The 16,779-nt window shown below is 53.6% G+C and overlaps 1 protein-coding gene across 17 annotated transcripts in view; it reads right to left on the bottom strand.

Moving 5' to 3' along the window:
* ATP2B2 (ATPase plasma membrane Ca2+ transporting 2) overlaps nt 1–15,691 on the bottom strand; it is a 110,480-nt gene extending 94,789 nt beyond the window's left edge. For all 17 annotated transcript variants that reach the window (XM_068558301.1, XM_068558304.1, XM_068558309.1 and 14 more), the window contains exon 1: nt 15,444–15,691. In XM_068558301.1, coding sequence (XP_068414402.1) covers nt 15,444–15,642 — 199 coding nt within the window. In that variant the 5' untranslated portion in view covers nt 15,643–15,691. The remainder of the gene's footprint in view (nt 1–15,443) is intronic.
* Nucleotides 15,692–16,779: the final 1,088 nt, after the last annotated feature.

Here is a 16,779-nt window from a genome sequence, read left to right as displayed (position 1 = left end):
AAAGAGCTTTCTGATGCCTGGAGCTTAATAGGTGCTTGGGAACTTCTAGCCTTTTGTTCCACTCTAGGTTTTTCTGCTGACACCTTCCAACTCCGTACTACTTGGTCCAGCATCGACTGGAGGCAATTCTTTCTTAGATATTTACAGCAGAAGGTAAAAATATCCATTAACTGAGAAACACGCTAGCATGAAATCATCATCCCTGGCACTTTTCAGGGACAAAACTTCAGGACAGAGCTGGCAGGACGTGTCCCAAGAGGCTCTGAAATTGCAATACCCGCAGATAGGAAAAAAACATCTAAGATCTGAGGGCGTCTAGAACACACTGAAGAGTGGGGACTTGGGCCAGGTGGGCCTGGGTTCGGATGTCACCTCTGCAACCTGTTGGCAAATGACCTTGGCACACGGTACCTCAGTTTCCTCATCTCTAAAATGGTAACAATATTGAAAAGAGATGCCATACATAAAAGGCACGTTCCCCAATCCCCACCATCCTCCAGTGCTCGGAATGAAACCTCGGGGCTGGAACTCACTGCAGCCCCAAGGCTGGTCTCCATCAGCCTCCCACATCGTGGCTGCACTTTCTTTGTTACTGTGCCGAAGCCAGAAACACGGCTGGCTCCCCGAGATGGTAATTGTTAGGACAATTTAGGAAACCTTTGGGGGAGACAGAAAAGCTGGCAGTTCCAGATCAAACAGCCAGCTGTCCCGGAAGCCCACTGTCAGAACATCACAGGGACACTTTTGCAGCCTGGCCTCACATTAACTGCAGCAGTCAGAAAACGGATTATTCCAAACCCCAGCGTTCACTCACTCAACACTTTCCCCTTGTCTGGGTAATTAGATCTCCCAGGACTTCAAGAGGATGCTGGCAGCTTCATGCCAGCTCATGCATCCTTGAGGCTGGCAAGGGGGCAGCAGGACATGCATCTCTGTTAGATCACAGCCTCTCCCGGCTGGCACCCTCCCCCCGGGACCTGACCTCTAGGTGGGGATGAAAAGGACATACCTTTTCAGGTAAGGAAACAGTGGGAATGCAGGGAAGCTGGCCTGGTGCATGTACCGGGAGGTGGTGGAGACATTGCTGGCAGCTTTGGCCAGGGTTAGATTTTCTGGTATCTCCGTGATGCTCAAGCTGAGCTGGGCTGAGGGTTCTGGTTGGGGGCAGGTGGACTAGGGAGCCCTTAGCATGCTTACACATGTCACCATCACTCATATTTTCATTTATGCAGAATCCCTGCTAGGTGCTGAGGTTTCAGAGGCAAATGAGACTGCCCTTGTCCTCAGGAAGCTTAAGATACAAAAGTCTAGGATGGTGCCTGCCCACTCACCAGATATCCTATAGCTGCCTCTATCAAGTGGAAGGAAAACACTTGGGCCCTTTAGGAGTTGAGCCAAAATGTGGTAATTTACAAAGCTACCCTCTGCACTCTACAGTTTGCCTCTGCAGGGATATATATATATATATATATATATATATATATATATATATATTTTTTTTTTTTTTTTCCTTCAGTGGGGCTTGCCCAGGATTTCCCCACATGCCTCCTTCTCTGGGATGGGAACAGTTTGGTGACCACTTTTTCTCAATGAATACTCAGTGGTTTCTTGGGACTTGGCTCTCTCCCAGCTCCCAGCTCCAGCTTCTAACAGACTAGGGAGCTTTTTTTCTGACACTGTGATTCCTCCAAACACATCCCAGCAAGGAAGGAGGTGGGGCAAGGGGCACAGGACTGGGAAAGTGAGGAGACCCAAGGACAAGTCCCAACTGTCACCCACTCACTGTGTGACCCCACGCGAGCCCTCTCTGAGTCTCAGTTTCTTTATTATGAGATGGGAGGCTGAAAATGCTTGTCTCCCAGGGCAGCCACCATGGAAATTAGCACACACTACACACGAGGACACCCTCCCAACCCAGAGGGCTGCATGTTAAACGTCTGCCAGCACAGCGCTGCCTGGAATCTTGAGCGATACAAGGACCCAAGACAGCTGGAGCAGATTCCAACCCCCCCCACCCCCGCCCACATTCCCCAAGGACGCATTTGTTCTGTCAGTCCTGCCACCCATCCCTGCACGTCCCAATTTCCCTCGGTTTTCCAGCCTCTGCTCTGACACAGGGGGACCTGTTCTGCCCTCAGATCTGCAGTATGCTGCCCAGATGTCTTCTGTTGCTTACAACCCGCATGCCTTAGCTGACCCACCTTAGAACATCCCCAGCAGTGCAGAAGGAGAAGCTGAGAGAAAAACCATCACCCCTAATCTCACCCGTAACCACAACACCGGCACTTTCTGGATGTTTCTTTTCAGCCTTTTTTCCCTGCATCTGTTTCTATGGAGTTGTTGCCATGTACCATGCTACACCCTGCTTTTTTCACACTGCACTATATCACGAGCCTCATCCACACTGCTTCTTGTTCTCTGTGACAACAATTTCCCACATTGTTCCATCAGGCACATGGAGAAGCTGAAGGCGGCTTAATTGCTTTCCTAATGTTAGGCATTCAGGAATTACTTTAAAAAAATATCACACAGGGATGTGGTTAAAAAAAGCTGGGACTGCGGGTCAGGAGACCCGAGTTCTCATTTGGTTTTGTGCCAGACGGCTGTTGAGCTTGGGCAAGATCTTTCCCTCTCTGGGCCTCAGCGTCTTGAACCTATAATACGTAAATAATGACGATGATAGTGATAACAGTAATAACAATAATGGCAGTTTCCGTTCCCTGCAGGCTTCCTGCACTGAACTGTGTGTTCTTACTCACAGCAGCTCATTTGTTCCCTACAACGGATCACAAGCAAGTACTGTTTCACAGATGAGTAGACAGGTTCTGAGAGGTCAAGTCATTTGCTTCGCACAACACAGCTGGTAAGTAGGCGGCACAGCTGGGATCAGACCCAGGACGCCTGCTGCTGAACGCTTAGGCTGTATCGCTGCTTCCTAATGCCCACCGTGTGATGGGCTCTCGGAGACATACGTGTTCACATGGAAGGGAGCTCGTCTGCCCTCACCACAGTCCTCATCTGTCCCCCTGTACATCCCCACTTTACAGGAGAGAAACCGTGGCTCCAAGCATAGAAGTGATTGTCTCAAGGGAGAATGTTCTGGGTGGATTATGCCCCCCGCCCCAGTCCATATGCTGAAGTCCTAAGCCGCAGAACCTCGGAATGTGACCATACAGAGTCACTGCAGAGGTGAGTAGTTGCTAAGTTAAGATGAGGTCTTGAGGGTGAGCCCTACTCCAGTATGACTGGTGTCCTTACGTAGAGGAAATTTGCAGTCAGAGACAGACACACACAGAGGGAAGACGATGTGAAGACACAGGGAGAGGACGATCACCTACAAGGTAAGAAGAGAAGCCTGGGACAGACCCTTCCCTCACAGCCCTCAGAAGGAACCAACCCTGCCGACACCTCGATCTCAGACTTCCAGGCTTCAGAATGGTGAGACAATACGTTTCTGTTGTTTAAGCCACTCAGTTTGTGGTCCTTCGTCATGGCGGCCCCTGGAAATGTATACAGCAGCAGGGCAGGGATGAATGAGAGCTGAGGTTTTGCAGGGAGGTGAGGAGGCTGCAATGGGGGCAGGGAAGAGGGACGTCTGCCCCCTTCACCATGTGCAGGGACGACTCGGGGGCCCCGGCCCTGGGTCAGGACCTCACCCACGGTACACCTGGGCAGGTCCCTTCCCTCCTGGGCCTCAGTGCACCCTGGGATTGCTGGCTGAGATGTTCCCTGAGAGCCACTCCAGACCTGTGGTCCCACGGGTTTGCGAGTCCCTCACGCTATTGTCCCATCTGCCTTGACCCGACTGAGCTGCTGAGTGTCGGGGCAGCCCCAGGGAATGTTCTATTCTGCTACAGTAAGTCCCCTACATATGAACAAGTTCCATTCTGAGAGTGCATTCGTAAGCCCAATTTGTTTGTAAGTCCGACAAAGTTAGCCTAGGTACCCAACTAACACACTTAGCTATATAGTACTGTACTGTAATAGGTTTATAACACTTTTCACACAAATAATACATAAAAAACAAAAAATAAAAAGTTTTTAATCTTACAGTACAGTACCTTGAAAATTACAGTAGTACAGTACAACCGCTGGCATACAGGGGCATGTTCACATCTTTGAAAGTTCGCAACTTGAAGGTTCGTATGTAGGGGACTTACTGTATTTTGTCCAGCAGAGGTTTCCCAAGATCTCATGCAGCAGCCTGTCCCTGGGGCTATTACTCCTTCATTATCCTCCTTGGACCCCTCTTGGCAACCCTTACTAACTGATTGCCTATCCAGTGTCAGACACCCTGATCACACCCTACCTGCAGGTGAGACTCTCCTTCTACCTCTCTGACTTCTCCTGCTTTGCTGGTTGCCTGCTCCCTTAGCAGCTGGTGTTCCCTAAGGACCTGTGCTTGATGAGCACCCCAGGTGAATTCATTCCTGCACGTTTATTTACTGTACTCTCTGCCGGGCACTGTTCCAGGCACTAGTATACAGCAGTGAACAGCACAGGCCCAGATCTCTGCCCTCCCCCCATGCAGGTTTGGGACTTGTTAGCAGAGACAGGACTTCTCTGTAGGTGTCTTTGTCATCTAGATGTTCTGCCTCCGGGCCTGCCTTCCTATCCCCCGGGCCCTGAGGATGCACAGTGCCCAGCAGAGACCTCTCATTTCACCCCAGCCTTGCTCCTCTCCTTGCTGGCCCGTCTCCACCACAAGCGGCCAGCTGCTGTCTTGAAAACCGAGTCTGCATGACACTCTCGCCCTTGACCGTCTATCACAGGCTATGTCCTGCTGTATGGTGTGCCCTCCTCTTCATCACCATCCCCGGCTGGGTCCAGCCCTCTCTTTTGGATGCCTGCCCTTCCCTCCTCACTGGCTTTATTTCCTGGGGTATCTCCCCATCCAACCCATACTCACGGTTGCCAGACCAATCGTCTTAGCCGCACTGCTCCTCTGCTCGAGAACCTTCAAGGCCTCCCTTCTGCCTCTTAATTTAAGCCCAAACTTTGTGCCTTAACATTTGGAGTCCTAGTATGGACTCTGGAATTCCACTCATTAGCTGTGTGACCACGGGCAAGTGATTTAATTTCTCTGTGCCTCAGGTTCTTTATTTGTAAAAATGGGGATACTACTAGTGCCTACTCCATAGGGTTGTCAGGAGGATCAAATGAGGTGATGATGTGCGTAAAACTCTTAGAACAGTGTCTGGAGCATCTACAATGCTCAGTTACTCTTAATTATTACCACTACTGCTGTGGTTCCCTCCTTCAAGCCATAACCAAACAGAATGATCGGCTCTTCCTTTTACATAACCTTCTTTGCCTCTGTGCCTTTGTCTACACTTTTCCCTCCACGTGGAGTGTCCTTCTCCACTGCAAACCCTGCCTATCTCTCAGCATCTTGCTCAAATACGGCCTCCTCCATGCAGCCCTCCCAGATCCTCCCATGGGAAGGGCTCACTTCTGCTTCTCAACTCTCTGGCATCTTCTCCAAAGTTATCCTGTAGAAAGAGCCTCTGAGTCTTCTCTGCTCAGAAACGGTCCCTGGGGTCATTTGCTGGGGCCATAGAAATTTCTAGGGGGCCTCCCTTTGGGGTGGAGGCTGACACTGGCAGGTGGGTACGAGGGAACCATCTGCAGAGGCCCTAATTTCCACTGACTATAAATAACTGTGCGTCTGAAACCACAGCAGGGCCAGGATTGTGCCAGGAGGAGTAAGATAATCGCTGTGGGGAGGCGGGGGGGCCTGTATAAGTAACTCACCTGCCCTGTGGGGGCCTCTCGTGTGACAGGCAGGCCTGCAGGGACAGGCGGCCTCACCTCTCTTGCGCTTTGTGGGACCCGGGCTGGGTGGACAACTGAGGTCGCCCTAACGCCAGACACGGTGTAGCCTGTGGTTACCGAGCAGCCTCTCTCCCCCCTCAGCCCATTTGACAGATGAGGAAACTGAGACTCAGGGAGGTGAAGTAACCAGAGACTGGTGTCCAGGGCAGACCTATTGCATGGGAACCCCCCCATGGGTCTTTGGAAGCCAGTGTGGGCAGGACTCTGAAGCCGCCTGGTAGGGAAGCTGGGCGGGGGCTTGGGGCAAGGGGCTGAGGGCACTGCCCCGGCCAGGGCTGGGGTGGGGCCTCAGCTACACCCCAAGGATATGAAGTTATAGTCTTTCAAGGGAAGAGGGATCTGGGGGCTGGCTCTGAGTTAGTCACCCTTTGGCCAGTCTGATGTCTGTACTGCTCTTGGGGGGGCGGTGGTTCCTGAGGACCTGGAGGAGCCCCCGAGACTCCCAGACCTGCCCTCTTCATTGGCGGTGGGGCTTGGAGATGTCTCAGTCAACAGGGGGCAGAGTCAGGTTGGTCCCCACTCGAGGCTTTCCAGCCCCGTGTGTCCTCTAACACAGGTGGGTGGGCCACGCACGAGGCCAGAACGTGGTTAGGGTGGAGTGGCTGCAAGATGAACCTCCCGTGGCCCCACTGTGGGCCAGGCTCTCTGAGTGTGTTTTCTCATTTAATCCAGAGACCAGTATGGACCCTGGGGGCTGGATATTACCCACTCCATTTTACAGATGCAAAAACCGAGGCACTGAGAATTTATAGAACCTGAGCTCCAACCCAGGCTTTTAGACACTATACAGTTCAGTAGCTTTCTCTAGTACCAGAGGTTTTCAAATTTTTTTCTTTTCTTTTTAAAAAATTCTTTGTTTAAAAAAAAAAATCTCACCAGATGCTTTACCATGCAAAACAAAACAAAAAAAAAGGAGCTGCTCTGTTACATGGTGGGGCAGAAAGGCCAGAGCCCCCCACTCAGCATCTCCCTGTCCCCTGGGGCACCTCCATGGAACCCCAGGGAACCTAGTATCAGAACCACCTCACCCAAACCTCAGTCTCTCTGCCTTCAGCGAGGTCTTTGGCTCCTCAGCCCCTGAAGCAGAGCTGTACTCACGCCTCGCCCTCATGGAGCTCACGGCCCATTTCACACTCACGCGGACAGCACAGCATAGACAAACAGAAACACAATCACCAGGCTGACAGTCTGCACACACTGCATGAACACACCAGCTAAAACCCAGCCTACAAAAATCAATCCATAGTCCGTGGGCTGGAGTCCTCTGTCCTTTGAGATACATCCTAGGCTCCAGGCACGATGAATCCCTTACTTCTCCCCATGCATGTCCCGGCTCTAACCCCAGGGCCTTTGCTCAGGTGCTCCTCTCATTAAGAACGTGCTCTCTTCCCCATCGCTGTGTGCTCAACTGCTCCCCGCCCTTTGACACCTGGCTCAGAGGAAGCCTCTCCTGACTCTGTCTCCAGTCAGGCAGAGACTGCTCCCTCCTTTGCCCGGAAGCTCACTCCCCCTTGCTGTAGAGTTACTCTTGTCAACAGGAGGCAGTAGATTCAGGGCACGTTCGGCAGCCAGCCTGTCCTGTCTGGGTACCAGTCCTGGCTGGGCCCCTTGTTAGCGGTGGTGCCCTGAGCCCTGATTGCCTCATCGGAAAGCCGGGATACAAACAGTTTCTGTTTCACAGGGGCTTGTGTGGATTAAATGAGGTGATGCCGTGAAGCCTCAGCAGAAGAGCTGGCCTTCTGTGAGCACTCAATACGTGTTAATGAGTCTCTGGGGTCACAGCTGAACCGTGTATCACAGCTGTACCTGGTATCAAAGCTGGGGTCACAGCTGAACCGTGTATCACAGCTGTACCTGGAATCACAGCTGGAACTGGGGTCACAGCTGAACCGTGTATCACAGCTGTACCTGGTATCACAGCTGGAACTGGGGTCACAGCTGAGCCGTGTATCACAGCTGTACCTGGTATCACAGCTGGAACTGGGGTCACAGCTGAACCGTGTATCACAGCTGTACCTGGAATCACAGCTGGGGTCACAGCTGAACCGTGTATCACAGCTGTACCTGGAATCACAGCTGGAACTGGGGTCACAGCTGAACCGTGTATCACAGCTGTACCTGGAATCACAGCTGGATCTGGGGTCACAGCTGAACCGTGTATCACAGCTGTACCTGGTATCACAGCTGGAACTGGGGTCACAGCTGGACCGTGTATCACAGCTGTACCTGGAATCACAGCTGGAACTGGGGTCACAGCTGGCAGCCCTAGCACAGCTAGACTGGAAAGAGTCTTCAGGGCAGGGGGATTTACAACCCAGCTCTGCACCCCCCTTTCCAGGGAATCTTTAGGGAGCTCTGGAGCAGAAGGGGGTCAGGAAGGGGCTCCTCCGTCCTGGACCAAGAGGGAATGTCCTGGAAGGCTGCCCCGTCCCGGCCTCCCACCTGTCCCATGTTCAGCCACGTCACACAGATACTGCCTGAGGAGCATACGGAATCCAGAGGAACAATGTGGCCCAAGCCTGTGCATAGCAGGTGCACAACACACATTTGTTCAACGCGTGAATGTGCGTCAGCTTACATCTCCGCTCAGTACGACAGAAACAGGGGAAAAATGGGACAATCTTGAACACCTGTATCCATTGGTTCTGGAAGGTGGGCATTCTTATCATACCATTTACAGATGGGGAAACTGAGGCTCAGAGGGATGGAGTGGCTTGCTCAAGGGCCCTGAGGGTAAGCTGGAACTCAAGTCAGTGCTCTTCCCACTCCTTCTCTTTTCTGAGCACACAGTAGGCCCTTAGCATTTAGGGCATATTCATTCTGTAAAGCAAAGGTGCCTTCAGAGTGAAAATCAGGGCCATCTTCCTCCCTAAGCCTTGGTTTCCTGCACACAGGGCTGCTGTGAGGCCCATGTAAGGAAGGACCTGGCCCTGATAAGTTTGCTCACAGTCAATTACAGCCACTAGGTGGCTTTGGGATGCAGGCTTTTTGGATGGTGGGTCCGCCTAGTGAGAGGCCTACCTGAAATGCTCCCCCCACCCCATATCCTCCACGCCCCCTCTGGGTGCCTCATGATGAAGCACTGGCCAAGCCAAGCAGCATCGGTCAAGGAAGGTGCAGTCCCTCTGGTCCTGCTGGAACCCCCCAGGAGCCTCCTGTCAGTGGCAGGTCAGGCCCTTTCTCTAACTGTTCTGCATTCTCCCCAGGCCTGCAGAACCGTTTGCCCAGCATAGACGCCGCTGCCCCAGCCTGGGAAGATGGAGAGCACGTATCAATCAACACGTGGGTTTATTTTATTGATGATTCAGAAAGATGTGCGGGTGGCATTCTGGAAAGCATCTACACGTGATTCATCGGACTTTCACAGAAAGCTGTGCTTCTAAGGGATTTATTTTTCCCAGTGGCGCTGGGGGTTGGGGAGGGAATATAAGCATTGCAAATCAAATACGGCGCTCATTTTTTGAAACCCATAGACTCACACGTGTTGCTTAAGCCCATTATCAGCCCTGATAAGCTGCCTCTTTCCTCTCCACTAATTTAAACCCAACCTGTCCCTTCAAGTCACCCAGAGTCCCCAGCTGACACTGAGACAGCACCTGCCATGTGCCATGCACTCAGCACTTGACACGTGTTACTCTGATCCTCACAGCGACCCTGTGAAAGAGGTACTGTTGTAATCTCATGGCACAGATGAGGAAACTGAGGCACAGAGAGGTTAGATAACTGGCCCAATGTTCCACAGCTGGATAAGAATGGAGCCAGGACTTGACCATGACACAGAGTTGGCCCCTTCACTGGTGGGACACTAGTCGTAGACCCCCGTCCACCCGGACGGACCCAGCTTCTGCCTGCTTCCCTGGTGTAATTATTAACAGTGTCATTACAATCACTCCAGATTTGGTGCTCCTGAATCCTGCCTCCTCAATTCTCTCCTTTCTCCCCATCCTCAAGGGCATGCAGCATGCCTGCTCTTCCTCCATACCTCCCCTGCACATAGTAGGACCACACCCCTCTGGGGTGAGCACATGACCTGGTCTGGCCTATCAGCCTATTCCATCCTCTGGCCACAGGGATTAGTTCAAGAGTGGCTCCAGGTGACCCAGTAGGGGGGAAACCCTGAGAAAGAGGTGCCTTTGGCTGCTGGGGGCCTCACGGGGTGAAGGCCCGCCTGAGAATGAAGCCAATACAGAGGACGGTGGAGGTGGAAGAGAGCAGCAGAGGGATGGACAAAGCTCTCCTCAGCACTGGCGGCCCTGGATCCAGCCATGCCTGAGGCCAGAACAATCCCTGGACTTCTCAGTTGCACAAGCCAGAAACTCCCCTTTTTGCATAAGTCAGTTTGAGATGGGTTTCTATCAAGTAGAATCCTAATAGATAGAAATACTCAGTAAATACTGGAAGATGATGATTGTTTGGTAGAAAACCTTGAAAGCACTTTCAACTCACTATCTCCAAACGGCAGAGAGTGAAGTAGCACAATTCCCATTCTACAGATGAGAAAGCTGAAGTTATCAGTCTAAATATCTTGCCTGAGGTCATGAACCTACTTAGTGACAGAGGCAAGGCTGGAAAGCCTCCCCAGGCTTCACGCCTGGCCCTCCTCCACCCCTGCATGTATTTGAGAAGGTGGTTGGTTACCTCAGCCTCTTAAATACTTGGAGGAGCTTTGCTCCTCCAGGCCTCGCACCTGACATCGTCCTGGGCTGCTTCACATGAAGACGGGGGTGGGGAGGGGCTGGTGGGGGGAGGCGTCCTCCCTCATCTCTGGCCAGGTATGAATTCCCTGCGTGGACCCTGTGTCTGAGTGGCCCTCCGGCTCCACCCTGCCCGGGACACTGCTACAGCTGTGTCTGCCTCACTTTCCCTGTTGACCTCTCAGGGCTCCAGAGATACCTGGGGAGACGGAGCACACGGGGAAATAGAGAGTCACAGTGGCAAACAGGAGACCCCCTTCGCTGCCTTCGTGCCCCTCCCCCCTGCCCCGTGCCTGCGCAATGGTGGCTCTGCGCAATGTGGGCCCTGCCAGGTCTGAGGGGTGTCTCGTTCATCATCGTGTTCATGCCACATGGGGTACCATCTCCCACGATCTGCTCTCCTGTCCTCCCTCAGCCCCTCTCTCTCCCCGACTTGGGCAGGCCATAGGATTCATACAAAATTAACTGGAGGTTCCATTTCACAACACTCCGATGTATCCGGTTCCCACCTCACCCTGCGGCTGCCCTGTCTTCTTTGTCCCCTTTCTCCCCCACCATGAAATATGCAATGCAGGGAGCGCCCAGCAGGGCCTCTTGAGCTGCCCCTGTTGACGGCCGGTGGTGCAGGGTCAGGAGTGAAGGACGAGAGCCATGCATGCCGAGTGAGTGGCTCAGGGGCACTGCCACTCTGGGCTCCTGGGAACCGAAGCTAAGTGTTCCCTGGGTGACGCAGGGTATCCTGTGTCCTGTCCCCACGCTGCAGCCTTCCATACTACACAGAGAGGGGCACTGAGCACCCGCACCTCTTCTTTCTCCCTCCCTTCCTTCATTCTGCTGATGCTTTTTGAGTCCCAGGCGCTGCAGCAGGTGCTGGGACACAGTGGAGAATGACAATCAGCTCCTGCCTCAGGGCTCACAGGCCACCCCAACACCCACTACCCATCTTTCCAGACAATGCGAAGCCACCTCCTCTGGGAAGCCTCCTCTGATAGCACATTGACCCTTTGTCGGGCACCATCTTATTTAATTGCCTAATTTTTGTACAGGGATGGGGCCAGAGCATGATTTTTTTTTAAAAAAGAGATACTTGGGTATAATAATAACAATGATAACAAACATCATTTTGTAAGTGTCTAGGGACTGCCACACAGTGCTAAGCCCTTCATGTGGATGACCTGATTTATTTCTCACATCATCCTGTGAGGTAGGTAGTGTTATTATGCCCATTTTACAGATAAGACAACTGAGGCTCAGAGAGGATTCACTGAACTCTCCCAGTGTCCCTTGAGGAGTAAGCCAGTCAGGATTCAAACCTGGGTCTCAGGGGCTCTACTGTCCTAGGCTGGACAGGTGTGAAAAGAAGGGAGCAGTGGAGGGCACGAAGGGAGGGGCATTACCAGGATGGAAGAGAACCAGCAGTGGGAGAGGAAAGCAATGGCACTCAATGGCCCAGTGAAATATCCAACACTGCCAGACCATGGGCGCTGAGCTCATGGCCTGTGCGGGCAGCAGATGGTGCCCCGGGTGGGAGTTGATTTCTATGGCTTCAGATCCCCTCTATCACTTGCAGAGATCTTTTTGCCTAAAATTAGCTGGATGTGAACAGGAAGGCTAAGTTATGCGTGGCCTGGAGCAGTTTCCGGGAGTGTGACTCAGAGGCTGCTCCCTGCTGACGTCAGCAGACTAGGGCAGGGGGTGTCGGGAATGGCCAACCTGGGACCCTGGGACAGGTTGGAGCTGGGACACCTCCAGACCACAGGGCTTTGAAGTTGGGGGCTGGGGCTGGAGGCCAAGCATTTCTCTGAGTCAGAAGAGGGCTAAACAGGGCAGGACAAATGCTGAGCATGAGAGGGAAAACGAAAAGTGCCCTGGTGGTTCCACCCTCCTCAGACCCTTGGCAGACAGAGGGCACCTTCGCAGGACTGTTCCTAGGTACATGCGCGTGGCTGGGTGCTGAGGGCACACGTGGCTGTGGTGTCTGACACAGCTGTGTTTGAAGTCTGCACTGATGTGAGCCATGGTGGTGACCTTGAGCCCTCATGCTTCCCATCTGTGAAACGGGTTAACACCACCTGCTTCCAGGAATGTGGGTGATAAGGATGCAGAACAGCCTAGTAAAACGTGTAGCACCAGCTCGGACACTGGCCAGTGTCCCAGAAGAGTCAGATTCCACCGTTTCCGGAGAACGTGACTGCTTCTTCCAGAGTAGTGATAATCATATTGGAAACAACAAAAGCTGATGTTGATTGAGGACTTCTATGCCGGGAACTTGGCCTGATCTCACTCAATGTTCAAAACCCATGTTACTGATGGGGAAATGGAGGCGTTTAGTCTCTGGGGCCGAATCCTAACACACAGTGCTGTTCGTGTGCCTGGTAGGCGGGGTACTAAGCTACTTCACTTTAGCCTCACCACAACCCTATGAGGTAGTCACTATTATTATCCCATTTTTCGGATGAGGAAACTAAGGCACAGAGAGGCTGAGTAACTTGCCCAGAATCACACAGCTGTTAAATGACACAGCTGGGATTTGAACCCAAGTTGTCCAAGTCCAAGTCCAAGAGTAGCATTACGCTCCTCTGTCCTTCCCCAAACCTCTTTCAGCTCCATCTGCACCCTGGGAAATCCTTCAGGGGATCAATGCAGCAGGGGCTCTGGTTAATCCTACTATGGGCTTTCTTCCTTCTCAGGGACCTTTCCCATGAGAGATCTCACTTGATGCTCATGAAATATTAGAAAACCAAGGCCCAGAGAGGTCAGACAAAAGCCTCAAAGGCACACAGCTGACAGGCAACAGAGCAACAGTCAGAGCTGTCATTATCGTTTCCAATTTACAGATGAGAAAACAAAGTCTCCTTTATTTTTCTTTTCATGTAACTTCTTGCAGCACATCAGCAGTCTGGGGAATTCTATCTAAGAAATGTCGCTCTGTGCCACATCACATGCTTTCCTTTCTCTTCCCTCCATAGCCAAGTTCAAACACCTCCTCCTCCAGGTAGCCTTCCCTAACCTCCACTGCCCACCCATCTCATTTCTCCTCGATCCCTGGGGTCCTTGCTGCACTTGGTCTGGATTATCTGCTGTTCTGGCTGCTCAGCCGTCTGAGAGCTGCTCTCTGTGGGCTGGGGACTCAGTGGCCACATCTCAGGGTTTTATGGGTCAGTTATCCACCCTCCTCTGTGCCAGGCGCCAGGCTGGGTGCTGGATGTTCAGAGAGGAGCAGGACAGGATTCCTGCCCTCAGGTGCACACCTGTTGTCCCCAGCGCTGGAGCGTGGCCGTGAGCCACTCGATTTCCCAGGTCCCCGAGCCTGTCAGGTGGGAGGGGAGGGCGGATTTCTTAACCTGGGGTCCAGGGCCTGGCTTGGAGGGGCTCTGCAAACACGCTGGTAGCGTGGACCACACTGTTGCACACAGTTGACTATTCTTCTGCGGGGAGGGGCCATAGCTTCCATCAGGTTCTCCACAGAGTCTGGGGTCCAGAGACACTTAAGAATTCCTGACTCAAGAGAATCTCCTGGTCCCATTCAAAAGGCAAAGACCATTGGGACAACCCTGCCTCCTAGCAGGTCAGGTGTGCCAAACTGGTGGTGGAGGTGAGCATGGGCCATTCTGCCACAGATTGGTGTTCACATGAGGCCGGGGCCCAGGAGCCCCCCAGGCTGAGCCCACTCCCATCTCAGGGCCACACGTGGCTGTTCTCAAGCCCTGAGCTAGAATCACGCAGGGAAGAAACGACGCTTCCCCTATTTCCACCCTCCCCGCCAAAACAAAACCAAACAATATCAAAAAAGAAAAAGGTGTTTCTAAACTTCTGCCCAGACTCAGCAAGGTGGGCAAAACATCAGAGACAGCAGCGAATGTGGGAAGAAGGACCAGTCTTAGCTTTTCCTCCTGACCCAAGAGAGGAGGGCCCCAGACGAAGAGGGACGCTGACCCCTGGCGCCGCAGGGCACAGTGGGTGCCGGCACAGCAATGGACTGTCTGGCCCTGGCTGAGCAGCTAGGTCCACAGGCAGCCTCTGCAGGAAATGCATTTCAGGGTTAGTGCCCAGCAGTGCCCAGGGCATGGGGGCTGGAGTTAGGAGATGGAGTAGGAGGGACCTCTAGCCAAAGATTTCTTGTCTGTCAGTGGGGATGAGACTTCAAAAGGCTGCCTGCCTCCCAGGTTGTGGTCTATACCTGGTGGAGGGATTGTCATCCACTCTCTTTAGAATAATAATGGCTGCCACATATTGAGCACCTACTGTATGCTCAGCCTTCCACTAGGCACTGTGAGGTAGGTACTGGCCCCATTTTCCAGAGGAAGAAACTGAGGCTCAGTGCAGCTTCTTTGCACAAAGTTGCAGGACTGGGAGTGCCAGGGCAGAGTACCTCACACCTGTGCTTTTGGGGTTTATTTAGGGAACTTTTCTACTTCCTGGTGAGGGGAAGGTAACTAACTGTGGGGATGGAACCCAAACTCTGAGCTCTGGTGCCCAAGCTGGGCTGGTGCCTTTCCTCTCCGCCTTGTGGCAGATGACATGGCTTTGGTCCCCTCCAGAAAGCTGAAACCTTCCCTGTCTGGAGATCGCAGGCCTGCTCATTTTGGCAGTTGTAAGAAAGCCCCATGCCCATCTCCAGGGCAAGACACACAAGGGCATCTGTCACCTTTCCCGTGACAGCCCATCTTCCTGCCTGCCCTGTCTTCCCAGCAGCTCCACGGCTGCCCCAGAGACCTAGGGATCCCCAGTCAGAGTCTGGATTTGGATGAGTTGGACATGACCCAGCCCAGCAGCAGGGGCTGGGGAGCTGGAATTGAATCATTGGTTCCATGCTCAAGCCCAGACGAGGGGGTTCCTGGGGCCTGGATAAGGGAGCCCAGGGTCTGACTGAGCCCCGAATTCAAACCCCGTGTTTGAGCCTTGTGCACCTACCTTCGACAGGTGAGGTTTTGAGGCGCCGGCAGATGGTGTCAGTGTCCCCGTAGGTCTCCTTGATCTTGACCACGGCCTCGGTGCCCCGCAGCTCCATGAGGGAGCGCAGCTCCTCCATCGTGCACCCAAACTCGCCCCCATGGCTCGACTCATTTCTTTGGTTTTTGGAGTAAAAGTCACTGTTGGTCATGTCACCCATGTCTGCCGCAGTCCCCGCTCGGGGTGGGCCCGAGGGTCAGTGCTGGACAGGAGGCGGCCAGGCGATGGCTCCGCGTGGCTGTCCGCAGCACAACCTCACTGGACGGCTGTGGCTCCTGGCAGCTGACCCCAGGGGGCAGCCGAGGTGGGCTGGCGACAGCGGCGGTGGGCTCTGAGGGGCGTCCCCGGGCGTGGGGCAAGGTCCAGGGGCCGGAGGGGCTCAGGGCTGTAGACCCAGGAGTCTCCATTCAGCGGGGCCCATGCTGCTCCCTGGAGCTGGCATCTACATGGTCAGGGGCGGTGGCTCCTGCAGGGGCAAGCAGAGGGTGGTGACAGGGGTCAGGCACTGGAGGCCGCATGGGACAGGTACCCAGGAAGGCCCGGCTTGCAGGTGCTACACACACGTCCCCCCACCCCAAATAACACCCACCGCACATACACATACCTGGACATGGATGTTCGTACAATACCCCATCGCGCACCGGCACACACTGCAAATCCAAACGTACCGACACCCACTAGGCCCTCCATGCTATACCACCCACCCCGGCATAGCCTGATGCACCCTCATAACACATGCTAACCCCCTAATTGTCCACTATGGACACAATGACTTTGCGATACGAACCCCGGTGTACACACACCCTGTGACATGCCGCTCGGGGTGCAACACCCCACCTGCCTACTTTTAGGGCCCACCCACTGCCATACACACACACCAACACAGGGCCCCCCTTCACACACATGCTGGCGGACACCCCTCCCCACCATGCACACTGTCACACGTAGTCACATTTACAGGCGTCATCTTAACATCCCCACCTCCTCCCCTCAAAAATACCAGTGTTCACAACCCTGTGTATGCACATGCCATGCCCACACAATCAGGGGCCTAACCCCCTGCCCCCAAGTAACAGCTCCCAGACCCCCCAGCGTGGATGCTTCCCCTGTCCACGCCTCCTATATCTGCCGAAACGCACTGCTCTCCCCACTTGAGTCTCACGGGCGTGGGGATGGGAGAAAGCAACCCGCTTGCACCCACAACCCACAGCTACACTGATCAAGTGCCTCAGCCTCGCCAGAGGGTCCGTCTCATGCATATTCACCAGGATGTCCCTGTGGCCCCCAGAATGAGCCG

The sequence above is a fragment of the Eschrichtius robustus genome, chromosome 12, assembly GCF_028021215.1.
Source record: "Eschrichtius robustus isolate mEscRob2 chromosome 12, mEscRob2.pri, whole genome shotgun sequence".
Classification (NCBI taxonomy): Eukaryota; Metazoa; Chordata; class Mammalia; order Artiodactyla; family Eschrichtiidae; genus Eschrichtius; species Eschrichtius robustus.
The sequence above is the reverse complement of the archived record's forward strand: the minus strand, read 5'-3'. Positions and strand labels throughout refer to the sequence as shown.